At 71.3% G+C, this 15,789-nt stretch overlaps 1 protein-coding gene across 3 annotated transcripts; it reads left to right on the top strand.

Annotated features, from left to right (window-relative positions):
• The first annotated feature begins 650 nt into the window (after positions 1-650).
• On the top strand, positions 651-13,803 carry LOC102934593 (major vault protein). Of its 3 annotated transcripts, none has more exons than XM_037898812.2 (17): positions 651-811; positions 3,005-3,131; positions 3,280-3,475; positions 3,550-3,673; positions 3,756-3,887; positions 5,604-5,698; positions 6,256-6,492; positions 8,703-8,828; positions 9,351-9,509; positions 9,841-10,079; positions 10,235-10,432; positions 10,733-10,877; positions 11,206-11,417; positions 11,494-11,610; positions 11,883-12,009; positions 13,139-13,327; positions 13,601-13,803. In XM_037898812.2, the coding sequence occupies exons 2-17, from the start codon at positions 3,010-3,012 to the stop codon at positions 13,730-13,732; spliced, it is 2,550 nt and encodes an 849-aa protein (XP_037754740.1). In that variant the 5' UTR covers positions 651-811; positions 3,005-3,009; the 3' UTR covers positions 13,733-13,803. The 3 variants fall into 3 exon arrangements, with proteins under 3 accessions (XP_037754740.1, XP_037754739.1, XP_043405243.1); XM_037898811.2 differs by lacking the exon at positions 651-811 and adding an exon at positions 1,158-1,246; XM_043549308.1 differs by lacking the exon at positions 651-811 and adding an exon at positions 1,255-1,320.
• Positions 13,804-15,789: the final 1,986 nt, after the last annotated feature.

Here is a 15,789-nt window from a genome sequence, read left to right as displayed (position 1 = left end):
CCCCCTCCTAGCCCCTCCTGCTACCCTGCCCCGCCCCCTCCTAGCCCCTCCTGCTACCCTGCCCCGCCCCCTCTAGCCCCGCCCCTCCCGCTACCCTGCCCCGCCCCCTCCTAGCCCCGCCCCTCTCAGCCCCTCTCCCTCATGATACCCAGCTCTGCCCCTTCTAGCCCCTCCCCTCCCGCTATCCTGCCCCGCCCCCTCCTAGCCCCTCCTGCTACCCTGCCCCGCCCCCTCCTAGCCCCGCCCCTCTCAGCCCCTCTCCCTCATGATACCCAGCTCTGCCCGTTCTAGCCCCTCCCCTCCCGCTACCCTGCCCCGCCCCCTCCTAGCCCCTCCTGCTACCCTGCCCCGCCCCCTCTAGCCCCGCCCCTCCCGCTACCCTGCCCCGCCCCCTCCTAGCCCCGCCCCTCTCAGCCCCTCTCCCTCATGATACCCAGCTCTGCCCCTTCTAGCCCCTCCCGTCCTGCTACGCTACCCCGCCCCCTCCTTGGCCCGCCCCCTCCTACTACCCTGCCCCTCCCCCTCCTAGCCCCTCCCCCACCTGCGACCCTGCCGCACCCCTCCTTGTCCCGCCCCCTCCCGGTGCCATGCCCCGCCCCAACCTGCCCCTCGCTGCCCTGGTCCCTCCCATTGCCCTGCCCCGCCCCCTTTCTGACACCCCATGGCGGGGGCCTGGGCCGCGGCACACGTGTCAGAGGCCGTGGAAGCTGCTGTCCCGTGTGCTCGAGCCGGGTCCCGTCCAGATCGCACGGGGGAGCCCAGCGTCTCTGCAGCTGGGGCCTGACCCACGAGCGAGTTGCGGGGCTGCGAGGTTATTGTAGGGGGGTTGCGGGATCGCCACCCTTCCCCCTGCGCTGCTGCTGCGTACCGCGACCCCCCCGTAACCTTCCGATACCCCCCCACGCCCCCCCCTCTGGGTCAGGACCCTACAGTTCCCACCCCGGGCGTTTCAGGTGCAGGAGCTGAAATCACGACGTTTCTGGTTTTAAAATCCTATGACCGGGAAATTTACCCAAAGCCATGACTGGGGGGGCTGTGAATCGGGTTCCCTTCCCAGGGAAAAGGGGGCCCCAGGATTGGGGGGCTGTGAGATGGGGAAAGGGGGGCTGAGGACTGGGGGCTCTGAGATGGGGGAAGGGGGGCCAGGACTGGGGGCGGGGCGGCTCCGTTTCCTCTTTCAGCGGGTCCCGCCCAGCCTGGGGGCGGGTCTGGCTCAGTCTCAGCTGGGCCCTGCAGGAAGCAGCTGGTATGTTTGTGTCTCTGGCCGGGGGCCCCCCAGACACCCCTTCCCCCTGGCACAGCTGGGTCACTGCCTAGATGGTATCCAGGCATCCCTGGGGCTAGTGCAGGGGGGGTTGAATCCTGGCGTGGGGTGGGGTGTGGAGGGAGGGGGGATCAGTCCTGGCACGGGTGTCCCCAGTGTGGCGTGGACGGAGCGGGGGGTCAGTCCCGGCCTGGGTGGGGTGTGGAGGGGGGGTCAGTCCCGGCCTGGGTGGGGTGGGGTGGGGTGTGGAGGGAGGGAGGGAGGGGGGTGGGGTCAGTCCCGGCCTGGGAGTGGCGTGGAGGGGGGGGGGGTCAGTCCCGGCCTGGGAGTGGCGTGGAGGGGGGGGGGGGTCAGTCCCGGCCTGGGAGTGGCGTGGAGGGGGGGGGGGGGGGGTCAGTCCCGGCCTGGGAGTGGCGTGGGGGGGGGGGGGGGGGGGTCAGTCCCGGCCTGGGAGTGGCGTGGAGGGGGGGGGGGGGTCAGTCCCGGCCTGGGAGTGGCGTGGAGGGGGGGGGGGGGTCAGTCCCGGCCTGGGAGTGGCGTGGAGGGGGGGGGGGGGTCAGTCCCGGCCTGGGAGTGGCGTGGAGGGGAGGGGGGTCAGTCCCGGCCTGGGAGTGGCGTGGAGGGGGGGGGGGGTCAGTCCCGGCCTGGGAGTGGCGTGGCGGGGGGGGGGGTCAGTCCTGGCCTGGGAGTGGCGTGGCGGGGTGGGGATCAGTCCCGGCCCGGGCGCCCCCTGGGCGTGGCGGGAGGGGGGGGTCAGTCCCGGCCCGGGCGCCCCCTGGGCGTGGCGGGAGAGGGGGGTCAGTCCCGGCCCGGGCGCCCCCTGGGCGTGGCGGGAGAGGGGGGTCAGTCCCGGCCCGTGCATGGCGGGAGAGGGGGGTCAGTCCCGGCCCGGGCGCCCCCTGGGCGTGGCGGGAGAGGGGGGTCAGTCCCGGCCCGGGCGCCCCCTGGGCGTGGCGGGAGAGGGGGGTCAGTCCCGGCCCGGGCGTGGCGTGAGGGGGGGGTCAGTCCAGGCCCGGGCGCCCCGGGCGTGGAGGGAGGAGGGGGTCAGTCCCGACCCAGGCACCCTGGGCGTGGAGGGAGGGGGGGGTCAGTCCCGGTCCGGGCGCCCCCTGGGCGTGGCGTGAGGGGGGGGTCTGTCCAGGCCCGGGCGTGGCGGGAGAGGGGGGTCAGTCCCGGCCCGGGCATGGTGTGAGGGGGGGGTCAGTCCAGGCCCGGGAGAGGGGGGTCAGTCCTGGCCCGGGCATGGCGTGGGGGGGGGGGTCAGTCCAGGCCCGGGCGCCCCGGGCGTGGCGGGAGAGGGGGGTCAGTCCCGGCCCTGGCGCCCCCTGGGCGTGGCGGGAGAGGGGGGTCAGTCCAGGCCCGGGCATGGCGTGGGGGGGGGTTCAGTCCAGGCCCGGGCGCCCCGGGCGTGGGGGGGGGGGTCAGTCCAGGCCCGGGCGCCCCGGGCGTGGGTGCGGCCCTGGTGCAGAGGGTTCTGGGAACGGGGCTGGGCCGGTCGCTCTGTTTGCGCTGGGATTAGGGCTGTCAAGTGGGCGGGCTCTGGCTGGAGGGTAAATTCTCCCGGGGGGGGGGGGGGCGGATCCTAGTGCGGGTGCCCGGGGCCATGGGTTCGGTCGGGGCTGGCAGGGAGCCGGGGTGTGGGCCTGGTGCAGAGGATTCTGGGAACGCGGCTCGGCCGGTCGCTGGGATTGGAGGCGTGGGCCTGATCCGGGGGTGCTAACCCCCTGCCCCGCCCCGTAGCTGACATGGCCGAGGAATCCATCATCCGCATCCCCCCCCACCACTACATCCACGTGCTGGACCAGAACTCCAACGTGACCCGCGTCGAGGTGGGGCCGCAGACCTACATCCGCCGGGACAATGAGCGGTGAGGGCGCAGGGGCTGCGGGGGGAGAGGTTGGGCTGCTGGGGAGGGGACGGGGTGGGGGGAGACCAGGGGGAGGGGCCGTGGGGGGCTGGCAGGGTCACGGGGGTCGGTTCCCAGCACCCCCTGACGTGTTCCCCCTGCCCCGCAGGGTCGTCTTCCCCCCTGCCAAGATGGTGACGGTGCCCCCCCGGCACTACTGCGCGGTGCTGCACCCCGTGGTGCGGGCGCCGGGCGCCGGGGTGCAGTTCGATGCCTCGGGGCAGGCGCTGCTGCGGCACGCGGACCTGGAGATCCGGCTCAGCCAGCCCCCCTTCCCCCTCTACCCGGGGGAGGAGATCCAGCAGGTAACGCCCAGCCCCAGGCCCGGCCCGGAGCCAGCGTGCCCCGAGCCGTGCCCTGAGCCCCCTCTCGCCCCCAGGGAATCACGGCCCTGCAGGTGGTCCTGCCGAACACCGCCCTGCACCTCAAGGCCCTGCTGGATTTTGAGGACGATCAGGGTGGGAAGTACATGGCCGGGGACGAGTTCCTCTTTGAGGGGCCAGGTGAGTGGGCTGGGCTGGGCTGGGGGCCTGGGCAGAGCCCGGTCGGGCGGGCTCATCCGCGGCTAACGCCAGCCTCCTGCAGGCACCCACATCCCGCGGACCGAGGTGGAGGTGGTGGAAATCATCCAGGCCACCGTCATCCGCCACAACCAGGCCATCCGGCTCCGGGCCCGCAAGGAGTGTACGGACCGGGAGGGGACCCAGCGGGTCACAGGTACCGCCCCCGTCCGCTGTGCCACTGCCCCTCACTCCCGCCCCGCCGCCCCCCAGCCCTGGGCCCGTCCCCCCAGCGCCCCTCGCTCCCGCCCCGCCGCCCTGGGCCCGTCCCCCCGTCCGCTCTGCCGCCGCCCCTCGCTCCCGCCCCGCCGCCCTGGGCCCGTCCCCCCGTCCGCTCTGCCGCCGCCCCTCGCTCCCGCCCTGCCGCCCCCCAGCCCTGGGCCCGTCCCCCCGGCGCCCCTCGCTCCCGCCCCGCCTCCCTGGGCCCGTCCCCCCGTCCGCTCTGCCGGCGCCCCTCGCTCCCGCCCCGCCACCCCCCAGCCCTGGGCCCGTCCCCCCGTCCGCTCTGCCGGCGCCCCTCGCTCCTGCCCCGCCGCCCCCCAGCCCTGGGCCCGTCCCCCCGTCCGCTCTGCCGCTGCCCCTCGCTCCCGCCCCGCCTCCCTGGGCCCGTCCCCCCGTCCGCTCTGCCAGCGCCCCTCGCTCCCGCCCCGCCGCCCTGGGCCCGTCCCCCCGTCCGCTCTGCCGCCGCCCCTCGCTCCCGCCCCGCCGCCCCCCAGCCCCGGGCCCGTCCCCCCGGCGCCCCTCGCTCCCGCCCCGCCTCCCTGGGCCCGTCCCCCCATCCGGTCTGCCGGCGCCCCTCGCTCCCGCCCCGCCTCCCTGGGACCGTCCCCCCATCCGGTCTGCCGGCGCCCCTCGCTCCCGCCCCGCCGCCCTGGGCCCGTCCCCCCGTCCGCTCTGCCGGCGCCCCTCGCTCCCGCCCCGCCGCCCCCCAGCCCTGGGCCCGTCCCCCCGGCGCCCCTCGCTCCCGCCCCGCCTCCCTGGGCCCGTCCTCCCATCCGGTCTGCCGGCACCCCTCGCTCCCGCCCCGCCGCCCTGGGCCCGTCCCCCCGTCCGCTCTGCCGGCGCCCCTCGCTCCTGCCCCGCCGCCCCCCAGCCCTGGGCCCGTCCCCCCGTCCGCTCTGCCGCTGCCCCTCGCTCCCGCCCCGCCTCCCTGGGCCCGTCCCCCCGTCCGCTCTGCCGGCGCCCCTCGCTCCCGCCCCGCCGCCCTGGGCCCGTCCCCCCGTCCGCTCTGCCGCCGCCCCTCGCTCCCGCCCCGCCGCCCCCCAGCCCTGGGCCCGTCCCCCCGGCGCCCCTCGCTCCCGCCCCGCCTCCCTGGGCCCGTCCCCCCATCCGGTCTGCCGGCACCCCTCGCTCCCGCCCCGCCGCCCTGGGCCCGTCCCCCCGTCCGCTCTGCCGGCGCCCCTCGCTCCCACCCCTCAGCCCTGGGCCCGTCCCCCCGTCCGCTCTGCCGGCGCCCCTCGCTCCCGCCCCGCCGCCCCCCAGCCCTGGGCCCGTCCCCCCGTCTGCTCTGCCGGCCCCCCTCGCTCCCGCCCCGCCTCCCTGGGCCCGTCCCCCTGTCCGCTCTGCCGGCGCCCCTCGCTCCCGCCCCGCCGCCGCCCAGCCGTGGGCCTGTCCCCCCGTCCGCTCTGCCGGCGCCCCTCGCTCCCGCCCCACCGCCCCCCAGCCCTGGCCCCGTCCCCCAGTCCACTCTGCCGGCGCCCCTCGCTCCCGACCTACAGCCCCTGCTTGCCCAGCCCTGCCCCCCTCACCCCCGCAGCTCCGCCGGTGCCCCTCACTCCCGACCCGCAGCCCCCCCAGCCCTGGGCCTGTCCCCCCAGCTCTGCCGGTCCCCCTCACTCCTGATCTGTTGCCATGTCTCTCTCCCCCCACCCAGGTGAGGAGTGGCTGGTGAAGCGAGTGGGTGCGTATCTCCCTGGCGTGTTTGAGGAGGTGGTTGACATTGTGGATGCTTTTGTCCTGACGGAGAAGGTGAGGGGGGGGCAAGGGGTGCTGGTGGCAGTCGGTGTGACCGTGGCGGGGGGGGTGTGTGCAATCTGCACCCGGGTGGGGGGCAGGACAGGGTGGGGCTGGGTTTCCAACCCGGGGAAGGAGCTCCCTTGCTGTGAGGTGGCCTCCTTATTGGCTGAGGGGGCGGGACTGAGGTTAGAGGGTTCCCAGCCCTGCCCCTAAGGGGAGTGGTGGCGGGGAGGGATGAGATTGGGGCATGGTGCTGTCTGGGAGTGGAGGGGATGGGGGAGTCCAGGGTGGGGAGGGAGTGGGAGGGTGGTGAAATGGCTCTGATCCCTTGGGGGCATGTGGTGGGGAGGAAATTGGGGGAAGCTGGATGTGACCTGGGGGGGAAGGAGTAGTGTGGGGTTGACCCCATGGACAAGGAGAAGATGTGGGGGACCCTGAGGAAGAGGGGGATCTGGGGGAGGGGAGAGTAGGTGGACATGGGGGCGGAGGCGGGGGTCCTTGGGGAAGGAGGGAATAGCCAGGACCTGGCTCCCCTCATGCTGATGGCCGTGTTCCCCTTTCCCCCATAGAGGGCGCTGCATCTCCGCGCCACCAAGACCTTCCGGGACCCGGAGGACACGGTGCGCCGCACTGGGGAGGAGTGGCTGGTGACACTCGCTCAGAGTGAGGCCTACATCCCCAACGTCTACGAGGAGGTGGTGGGCATCGTGGACATCACCACGCTGAGCAGCCGCCAGTACTGCGTGGTGTGCGACCCCGTGGGGCCCAACGGCAAGCCCCAGCTGGGCCAGGAGAAGGTGATCAAGGTATAGCGGCCATGTGTACACATGACAATATGGTACTAGTGTAAACTCCGGGGCCACGTTTGCTTTAGGGAATACGGTAGCACCCGTAGTACTGTGTCTGTGTTCAGGTAAGGCTGCATAGCTCCCGGGGCGCATTTATTCCACTAAATGTGGTAGTGCTGTGGGGCATATGTATTCTACTAAATACCATGGCACTTTAGATTGAAGGGTCACTTATATTCTAGTAAATATAGTACAACTGTATCGTGAGGAATATTTATGCTAGTCCATTTTATGTTGGGGAGGGGCTTGTGTCAGTAACTATGGTAATGATGTCTATCTCATTGGGTGTATTTACACCATTATATATGGTAACTATATCTTGTAGGGGCATGTTTATCCTAGTACATAGGGTAACCAAATATTGTGAGTACAAGTTTATTCTAGCATATACGGTAGTTTTGTTTATCTGACATTACAGTACCTCTGGGTATAGCTGTGGGGCACATTTATGCTAGTAATTATGGTAATGATGTGCCTCTATGGTATGTCATAGTTACCCTTCTAATTACCTCTTTGTTGTAGCCTCCTGTATCCTAGTAAGTACGGTAGCTGAATGGGGCCCAGAATGGCTGTCTACCGTAATTAGTAGAAATAAAGCGACAGCTGTGGATAGACTGGTATGGTTAACCTAGGAGTTGACTACCGTATATACAGGTTTCAGAGTAGCAGTCGTGTTAGTCTGTATTCGCAAAAAGAACAGGAGGACTTGTGGCATCTTAGAGACTAACCCATTTATTTGACCATGAGCTTTCGTGAGCTACAGCTCACTGCATCGGACGCGTTCAGTGGAAAATAGAGTGGGGAGATTTATATACACAGAGAAGGTGAAACAAGGGGTGTGACCACACAGACTGTAAGGAGAGTGGTCAGGTGAGGTGAGCTATCACCAGCAGCAGAGAAAAAAACCTTTTGTCGTGATAATCAAGGTGGGCCATTTCCAGCAGTTGACAAGAAGGTGTGAGGAACAGTGAGGGGAGGGGATAAACATGGGGAAATCGTTTTACTTTGTGTAATGACCCATCCACTCCCAGTCTCTATTCAAGCCTAAGTTAATTGTATCCAGTTTGCAAATGAATTCCAATTCAGCAGTCTCTCGCTGGAGTCTGTTTTTGAAGTTATTTTGTTGAAGAATAGCCACTTTCATGTCTGTAATCGCGTGACCAGAGAGATTGACGTGTTCTCCGAATGGTTTTTGAATGTTATAATTCTTGACGTCTGATTTGTGTCCATTTATTCTTTTACGTAGAGACTGTCCAGTTTGACCAATGTACATGGCAGAGGGGCATTGCTGGCACATGATGGCATATATCACATTGGTAGATGTGCAGGTGAACGAGCCTCTGATAGTGTGGCTGATGTTATTAGGCCCTGTGATGGTGTCCCCTGAATAGATATGTGGGCACAGTTGGCAACGGGCTTTGTTGCAAGGATAGGTTCCTGGGTCAGTGGTTCTGTTGTGTGGTTGCTGGTGAGTATTTGCTTCAGGCTGGGGGGCTGTCTGTAGGCAAGGACTAGCCTGTCTCCCAAGATCTGTGAGAGCGAGGGGTCGCCCCTCAGGATCGGTCCTAGATCCTCCATGGTGCGCTGGAGAAGTTTGAGTTGGGGGCTGAGGGTGACGGCTAGTGGCCTTCTGTTACTGTCTTTGTTTCTTTATTTTCTACCGTATATACCAGATTATAGCTGCAGTTATAGATGGGTGGGGGAAGTGTCTGTTGCCAGGTCATAGGAGCAGCTACAGCTGGGGGCGGCGCTGGGGTACCGTATTACTCAGGGTATAGGAGCAGATGTTACTGTATTTCCACTTTAAAGGTGATGGTTGACCAGGCCATTGTGGAAGGGGGGTTACCGTATTTCCTAGACTATAGGCAAGGGGTTACTGTATTTTCTAGGCTACACGTAGAATAATAGAAAAAGCAGCTCCTCACCTTGGAGTCGGGTGGGTCTAACTGTATTTTTCAGACTATCTGGGCAGGTGTTGCCTTGTTTCTTTGGCAATAAGTGGGAAAAGGAATAAAATATTCATTGAGGCATGATCTTGCCATATTTTCTAGTTTATATGCACAGTAAATGATATTACCATATTACCTAGACTATATGCCTACGCTCCCTCCCCACATTTCTTGGGTAGCCGTGGGAATTCTCACAGACCTCCCCCTTCGTTGGTCCAGGGGGAGAAGTCGTTCTTCCTGCAGCCAGGGGAGTCTCTGAAGGAGGGGATCCAAGACATCTACATCCTCTCGGAGGAGGAAGGGCTGCTGCTGCGGGCACTCAGCAAGCTGGAGGACTTGGATGAGGTGGGGGAGTCCAGGGCTGGGCTGGCGGGGGGCTGTGGGTCGGGAGTGAGGGGCACAGGGGGGAAAGGGGGCTGCGGGTAGGGAGTGAGGGGCACCGGCAGAGCGGGGGTGGCAGGGGGCTGCGGGTCGGGAGTGAGGGGCACCGGCGGGGCGGGGGGCTGCGGGTCGGGAGTGAGGGGCACCGGCAGAGCGGGGGGGGCTGCGGGGCGGGAGTGAGGGGCACAGGGGGGGCGGGGGGCTGCGGGTCGGGAGTGAGGGGCACCGGCAGAGCGGGGGGGGCTGCGGGTCGGGAGTGAGGGGCACCGGCGGGTCGGGGGGCTGCGGGTTGGGAGTGAGGGGCACCGGCGGGGCGGAGGGCTGCGGGTCAGGAGTGAGGGGCACAGGGGGGGCGGGGGGCTGCGGGCCGGGAGTGAGGGGCACAGGGGGGGGCGGGGGGCTGCGGGTCGGGAGTGAGGGGCACCGGCAGAGCCGGGGGGGGCTGCGGGTCGGGAGTGAGGGGCACCGGGATCCCGACACCCTCAGGCCGGCCGTGGGCTGCAGCGGAAGCCGGGCGACTGCTGGCTCATCCGGGGGCCCCTGGAGTACGTGCCGCCGGTGGAGGTGGAGGTGTTGGAGCGGCGCCGGGCCACCCCCCTGGGCGAGAACGAGGGCGTCTACGTGCGCGACATCAAGACAGGCAAGGTGAGCAGGGCCCCGGCCCCAGCCCTGCCCCCCAGTGCCCCACTGACCCCCAATAGCCCACATCCCTGACTCCCGGCCTGCCCCACTGACCCCCAGTGCCCCATATCCCTGGCCTGCCCCACTGACTCCCGGCCTGCCCCACTGACCCCCAGTGCCCCATATCCCCGGCCTGCCCCACTGACCCCCAGCCTGCCCCACTGACCCCCAGTGCCCCATATCCCCGGCCTGCCCCACTGACCCCTGGTACCCCATATCCCTGCCCCCCGGCCTGCCCCACTGACCCCTGGTACCCCATATCCCTGCCCCCCCATGGACTCCCCCCTCTCGCCAGGTGCGGGCGGTGATCGGCCACACCTACATGCTGACGGAGGCCGAGGAGCTCTGGGAGAAGGAGCTGCCCCCCAACGTGGAGGCCCTGCTGTCCTCGGGCCGGGACCCCGTGGCTGACCGTTCCGGGCCCCCCCCCCAGGGAGGAGAGGGCCCCCCCCGCGACAAGACACGGGTGGTGAGTTACCAGGTGCCCCACAACGCAGCTGTGCAGGTGTACGACTACCGGGAGCGGCAGGCCAGGTGAGCAGGGGCTTGTGGCTGTGTGTGTGGGAGGGGGACTTGGGTCGGGGGCTGGATGCAGCTCATGGAGGGAGGGGGGTCCCAGGGGAAGTGGGGCTGGGGGTCGCTGGGGCTCCCTCCCGTGGCGTGTAGGGCTCATGTTCCCCTCCCCACAGGGTGGTGCTGGGCCCGGAGCTGGTTCTGCTGGGCCCGGACGAGCAGTTCACGGTGCTGAGCTTGTCCGGGGGGCGGCCCAAGGCCCCCCACGCCCGGCGCTCACTCTGCCTGCTGCTGGGCCCTGACTTCTGTGCCGACATCGTCACCATCGAGACGGCCGACCATGCCCGGCTGCAGCTCCAGCTGGCCTACAACTGGTGAGGGGCTGGGGAGAGGGGCTGATGGGGCCATGATTGGGGAAGGGCAGGAGGCAGCAGGGGGGTGTCACAGGCCCTGTCGGGCACCCCCCACCCCAGCCTGCTGCTTACGCCCTGCAGAGCCCAGGCACTGCCCCGATCTCAGGGTCTCCAGGCTACTCTTGGGGCTCTGCCCCTGGGCCCAGCGCCGGCCCTACAGCCCCCTCTGCCCAGGGGGGTGGGGCTGGGAGGGGTGGAGGTTGCAGGGAGGGGGACCGGGGAAGCCTGCTCCCCAGCCCCCCAACTGCCTTGTCCCCCCAGGCACTTTGAGGTGCCGTCGCCCCCTGACCCCCCGGCGCTCTCCCGGCTCTTCAGCGTCCCGGATTTCGTGGGTGATGCCTGCAAAGCACTGGCCTCCCGCATCCGTGGGGCCGTGGCCTCCGTCACGTTCGATGACTTCCACAAGGTATGGGGGGGGGCCCTCTGCACCCCTTCCCGTGCCCACCTGGCACTCCCCCACCACGCCTTCCCAAGCCCCCTGGCCTGCCTCCTCCTGGCACAGCCCTGGGGCTCACACCCTACCCGGGGTGCAACCTGGAACTGGGGTACCACTGAGCCCCCATCCCCCACTTCTCCCCGGGTCAAACAGGACCCATTGTCTGCGGTTCCTGGGATCGTCCTTCTGGGCCATCCGCACGTCTGGCTGCCCGGTTGTACCTGCCAGGGTGAATATGGGGGTTCTGGGGTGCTGCAGCCGCTCCCCCCAGCGCCCCACAATCCCCTGCTCCCCCCAGAACTCGAACCGGATCATCTGCTCGGCTGTGTTTGGCTTCGACACGGAGCTGCAGCTGCGGAGCTGCCTGCGCTTCCCCCAGAACGGGCTGGTGGTGAGCAGCGTGGACATCCAGAGCGTGGAGCCGGTGGACCAGCGCACGCGGGACGCGCTGCAGAGGAGCGTCCAGCTGGCCATCGAGATCACCACCAACTCCCAGGAGGCGGCCGCCAGGTACGGGCTCCCCAGGGGCCTGCTCCCGCCCCAGCCCTGCCCCACAGCCCCCCTCATCCCAGCCTGTCTCCCCCAGGCACGAGGCCGAGCGGCTGGAACAGGAGGCCCGGGGGCGGCTGGAGCGGCAGAAAATCCTGGACCAGGCGGAGGCTGAGCGGGCCCGGAAGGAGCTGCTGGAGCTGGAGGCACTGAGGTTGGGGGACCCGGGGGGTGATGGGGGTCAGGGGAAGGGTGGCCAGCTGCCAGGGGAGGGATCCGGTGGGGTCAGAGGAGTCTGGGGGCGGGGTGTCGCGGGGCGGTCAGTGGCAGGGGGCAGGATCGGGGGAGGTCCACAGCCGGCGGTGGGATTGGGGGGGGCGGGGGAGTCTGGGGGCAGAATCGGGGGATCAGTGGCTGGGGGGGGGCTCTGGGAGACCGGGGGGGCGTATGTGTGGGTCTGTGAGCCTGTCTGGCCCCGCCCCCCAGCGCGGCAGTGGAGAGCGCCGGTGCGGCGCGGGCTGAGGCCCAGTCCAAGGCGGAGGCGGAGCGGATCGCGGGTGAGGCGGCCGTGGAACAGGCCAAGCTGAAGGCGGAGGCAGCCGCCATTGAGACGGTGAGTGGGCGGGGTTGGGGGGAGCCCGGGGAGGGGGCGCGGCTCCGCGGGGGCGGGAGGCGGAGGCCGGGGAGGGGGCGCGGCCCCGCGGGGGGCGGGAGGCGGAGCCCGGGGAGGGGGGGCGCGGCCTCGCGGGGGGCGGGAGGCGGAGCCCGGGGAGGGGGGGGCGCGGCCCCGCGGGGGGCGGGAGGCGGAGCCCGGGGAGGGGGGGCGCGGCCCCGCGGGGGGCGGGAGGCGGAGCCCGGGGAGGGGGGGCGCGGCCCCGCGGGGGGCGGGAGGCGGAGCCCGGGGAGGGGGGGCGCGGCCCCGCGGGGGGCGGGAGGCGGAGCCCGGGGAGGGGGGGGCGCGGCCCCGCGGGGGGCGGGAGGCGGAGCCCGGGGAGGGGGGGCGCGGCCCCGCGGGGGGCGGGAGGCGGAGCCCGGGGAGGGGGGGCGCGGCCCCGCGGGGGGCGGGAGGCGGAGCCCGGGGAGGGGGGGCGCGGCCCCGCGGGGGCGGGAGGCGGAGCCCGGGGAGGGGGGGCGCGGCCCCGCGGGGGCGGGAGGCGGAGCCCGGGGAGGGGGGCGCGGCCCCGCGGGGGCGGGAGGCGGAGCCCGGGGAGGGGGGCACGGCCCCCGCGGGGGGCGGGGTTGGGGGGAGCCCGGGGAGGGGGCGAGGCCCCGCAGGGGCGGGAGGCGGAGCCCGGGGAGGGGGGCGCGGCCCGCGGGGGCGGGAGGCGGAGCCCGGGGAGGGGGGCGCGGGCCCGCGGGGGCGGGGGGCGGAGCCCGGCCCCGCGGGGGGCGGGGGGCGGAGCCCGGGGAGGGGGGCGCGGCCCCCGGGGGGGGCGGGGTTGGGGGGAGCCCGGGGAGGGGGGCGCGGCCCCCGGGGGGGGCGGGGTTGGGGGGAGCCCGGGGAGGGGGGCGCGGCCCCCGGGGGGGGCGGGGTTGGGGGGAGCCCGGGGAGGGGGGCGCGGCCCCCGCGGGGGGCGGGGTTGGGCGGAGCCCGGGGAGGGGGGCGCGGCCCCCGCGGGGGGCGGGGTTGGGCGGAGCCCGGGGAGGGGGCGCGGCCCCGCGGGGGGCGGGGGGCGGAGCCCGGGGAGGGGGCGCGGCCCAGGCAGCACTGAGCCTGTCCCCCGTCCCCCCGGCGGGCGCAGGAGTCGGAGCTGGCCCGGCTGGGCCAGGCGCGGGAGCAGGAGCTGCGCTTCGCCCGGGCGCAGGGCGAGCAGGAGGCGGCGCGGGCCCGGCTGCTGGCCGAGGTGGAGGTGAAGAAGTTCCAGCAGGTGACGGAAGCCATCGGGCCCGAGACCCTGCGCGACATCGCGCTGGCCGGGCCGGAGCTGCAGGTGGGTCAGGGGGCGGGGCCTAGAGGAGGGGGGGCGGGGCTGGGCTTGGGTGAGCATGTGGGGGAGGGGCTTAGGGGCAGGACTTGAGGAAACGTGCTGGCATAGGTGGGGCTAGGGCTGGGGGGCGGAGCTGGCTGGAGGGATGGAGTGGGTGGGGTAGGGGCTGGTGCGTTCTGCGGTGGGGCCCAGGAGGGGTGGAGCTTACACGGGTGGGGGCGGGGCTGGGGACTGGGTCCCACTCACTCACTCACCCACCCCCCCTGCTCCCCCCAGGTGAAGCTGCTGCAGGGCCTGGGCCTCCAGTCGGCCCTCATCACCGACGGCTCCTCCCCCATCAACCTCTTCTCCACGGCTGGGGGGCTGCTGGGTGTCCTGCCCAGGCCCCCCCCGGGGCACCACGAGTGAGGGCCCCGCCCCTCCCCCATGGAAACGGGACCCCATTGTGCCTTATTCTCTGCAATAAAAGTGGCAGCCAACGTGGCGGGTCGTGGCTCATTGGGGGTGGGGCTCTGTGCACATACCTGACCTCTGTGGGCACTGTGATGTCACACTCCAAGGGGGTGTGGCCAGGTAGAGCTCCGCCCCAACTGGAGGTAGTTATGGGGCACTGGGCTCCAGGATGGCTCCTGCTGTGGGTGCTGGTGACGACCCTCAGCGCCAGACCTCTCTCCCCTAACAGCACCGACCAGGGGACAGGTGAGGGCCAGGCCCCGAGCACTGCTGGCCGAGCCCCCCCCAAACGGCTCCCCGTCCCGAACCCCCCGTCACCAGCACCGCCTGCTGGCCGAGCCCCCCCCAAACGGCTCCCCTGTCCCGAACCCCCCGTCACCAGCACCGCCTGCTGGCCCAGCCCCCCCCAAACGGCTCCCCTGTCCCGAACCCCCCGTCACCAGCACCGCCTGCTGGCCGAGCCCCCCAAACGGCTCCCCGTCCCGAACCCCCCGTCACCAGCACCGCCTGCTGGGCGAGCCCCCCCCAAACGGCTCCCCTGTCCAGAACCCCCCGTCACCAGCACCGCCTGCTGGGCGAGCCCCCCCCCAAACGGCTCCCCTGTCCAGAACCCCCCGTCACCAGCACCGCCTGCTGGCCGAGCCCCCCCCAAACGGCTCCCCTGTCCCGAACCCCCCGTCACCAGCACCGCCTGCTGGCCGAGCCCCCCCAAACGGCTCCCCTGTCCAGAACCCCCCGTCACCAGCACCGCCTGCTGGCCGAGCCCCCCCCCCCAAACGGTTCCCCTGTCCCGAACCCCCCGTCACCAGCGCCGCCTGCTGGGTGCCCCCCCCGAACGGCTCCCCCGGGCTGAACCCCCCGTCACCAGCACCGCCTGCTGGCCGAGCCCCCCCCCCAAACGGTTCCCCTGTCCCGAACCCCCCGTCACCAGCGCCGCCTGCTGGGTGCCCCCCCCGAACGGCTCCCCCGGGCTGAACCCCCCGTCACCAGCACCGCCTGCTGGCCGAGCCCCCCCCCAAACGGCTCCCCTGTCCCGAACCCCCCGTCACCAGCGCCGCCTGCTGGGTCCCGACATCGTGTGGCGCGGCCCCTTAGCCAGCACCAAGTGGAGGCTCAGCTGTCCTGTTGCGGAGCAGTAGAGTCCTGGCCTTGACGTACCAGAGCGTCTTCCCCCGTAGCCGGCTCCCTGCTCTGGTTTCTTGGCACTGCAGCGATGCCGAGGGGAGGGACGTGGCAGGCGCCGGGGCCGCTCTGGTTCGATTATCCCGACGATGACCGAGCCAAGATCCTGGCGACCTACCGCTACATCGGGGAGAAGCCCGTGTTCTTCGCAGCCAGTGAGGGGATGGGGGGGCAGGGATCCCCAGACGGACAGTGCCCCTCCGTCCTGCCCCCAGCTCCAGGCTACCTCCCGCCCGGCTCCCGACCCGCAGCCCCCGCCCCCCCAGCCCTGCCGCTGCCCCTCATTCCCGACCCGCAGCCCCCTGCGCCCCCAGCCCTGCCGGTGCCCCTCACTCCCGACCCGCAGCCCCCGCCCCCCCCAGCCCTGCCGGTGCCCCTCACTCCCGACCCGCAGCCCCCCGCCCCCCCCAGCCCTGCCGCTGCCCCTCACTCCCGACCCGCAGCCCCCGCCCCCCCAGCCCTGCCGGTGCCCCTCACTCCTGACCCGCAGCCCCCTGCGCCCCCAGCCCTGCCGGTGCCCCTCACTCCTGACCCGCAGCCCCCGCGCCCCCAGCCCTGCCGGTGCCCCTCACTCCCGACCCGCAGCCCCTGCTAGCCCCACCCTGCCCCCCAGCTCTGCCGCTGCCCCTCATTCCCGACCCGCAGCCCCCGCCCCCCCAGCCCTGCCGCTGCCCCTCACTCCCGACCCGCAGCCCCCTGCGCCCCCAGCCCTGCCGGTGCCCCTCACTCCCGACCCGCAGCCCCCCGCCCCCCCAGCCCTGCCGCTGCCCCTCACTCCCGACCCGCAGCCCCCTGCGCCCCCAGCCCTGCCGGTGCCCCTCACTCCCGAC

This window comes from Chelonia mydas, chromosome 6 (genome assembly GCF_015237465.2).
Source record: "Chelonia mydas isolate rCheMyd1 chromosome 6, rCheMyd1.pri.v2, whole genome shotgun sequence".
Taxonomy (NCBI): Eukaryota; Metazoa; Chordata; order Testudines; family Cheloniidae; genus Chelonia; species Chelonia mydas.
The sequence above is the reverse complement of the archived record's forward strand: the minus strand, read 5'-3'. Positions and strand labels throughout refer to the sequence as shown.

Bases quoted from the DNA above. Each gene is read 5' to 3' on its own strand.
- LOC102934593 (XM_037898812.2), top strand. From the start codon at position 3,010: ATGGCCGAGGAATCCATCATCCGCATCCCCCCCCACCACTACATCCAC. The intron at 10,080-10,234 runs GTGAGCAGGGGC...CCCTCCCCACAG, and splicing joins TACCGGGAGCGGCAGGCCAG to GGTGGTGCTGGGCCCGGAGC. The intron at 13,328-13,600 runs GTGGGTCAGGGG...TGCTCCCCCCAG, and splicing joins TGGCCGGGCCGGAGCTGCAG to GTGAAGCTGCTGCAGGGCCT.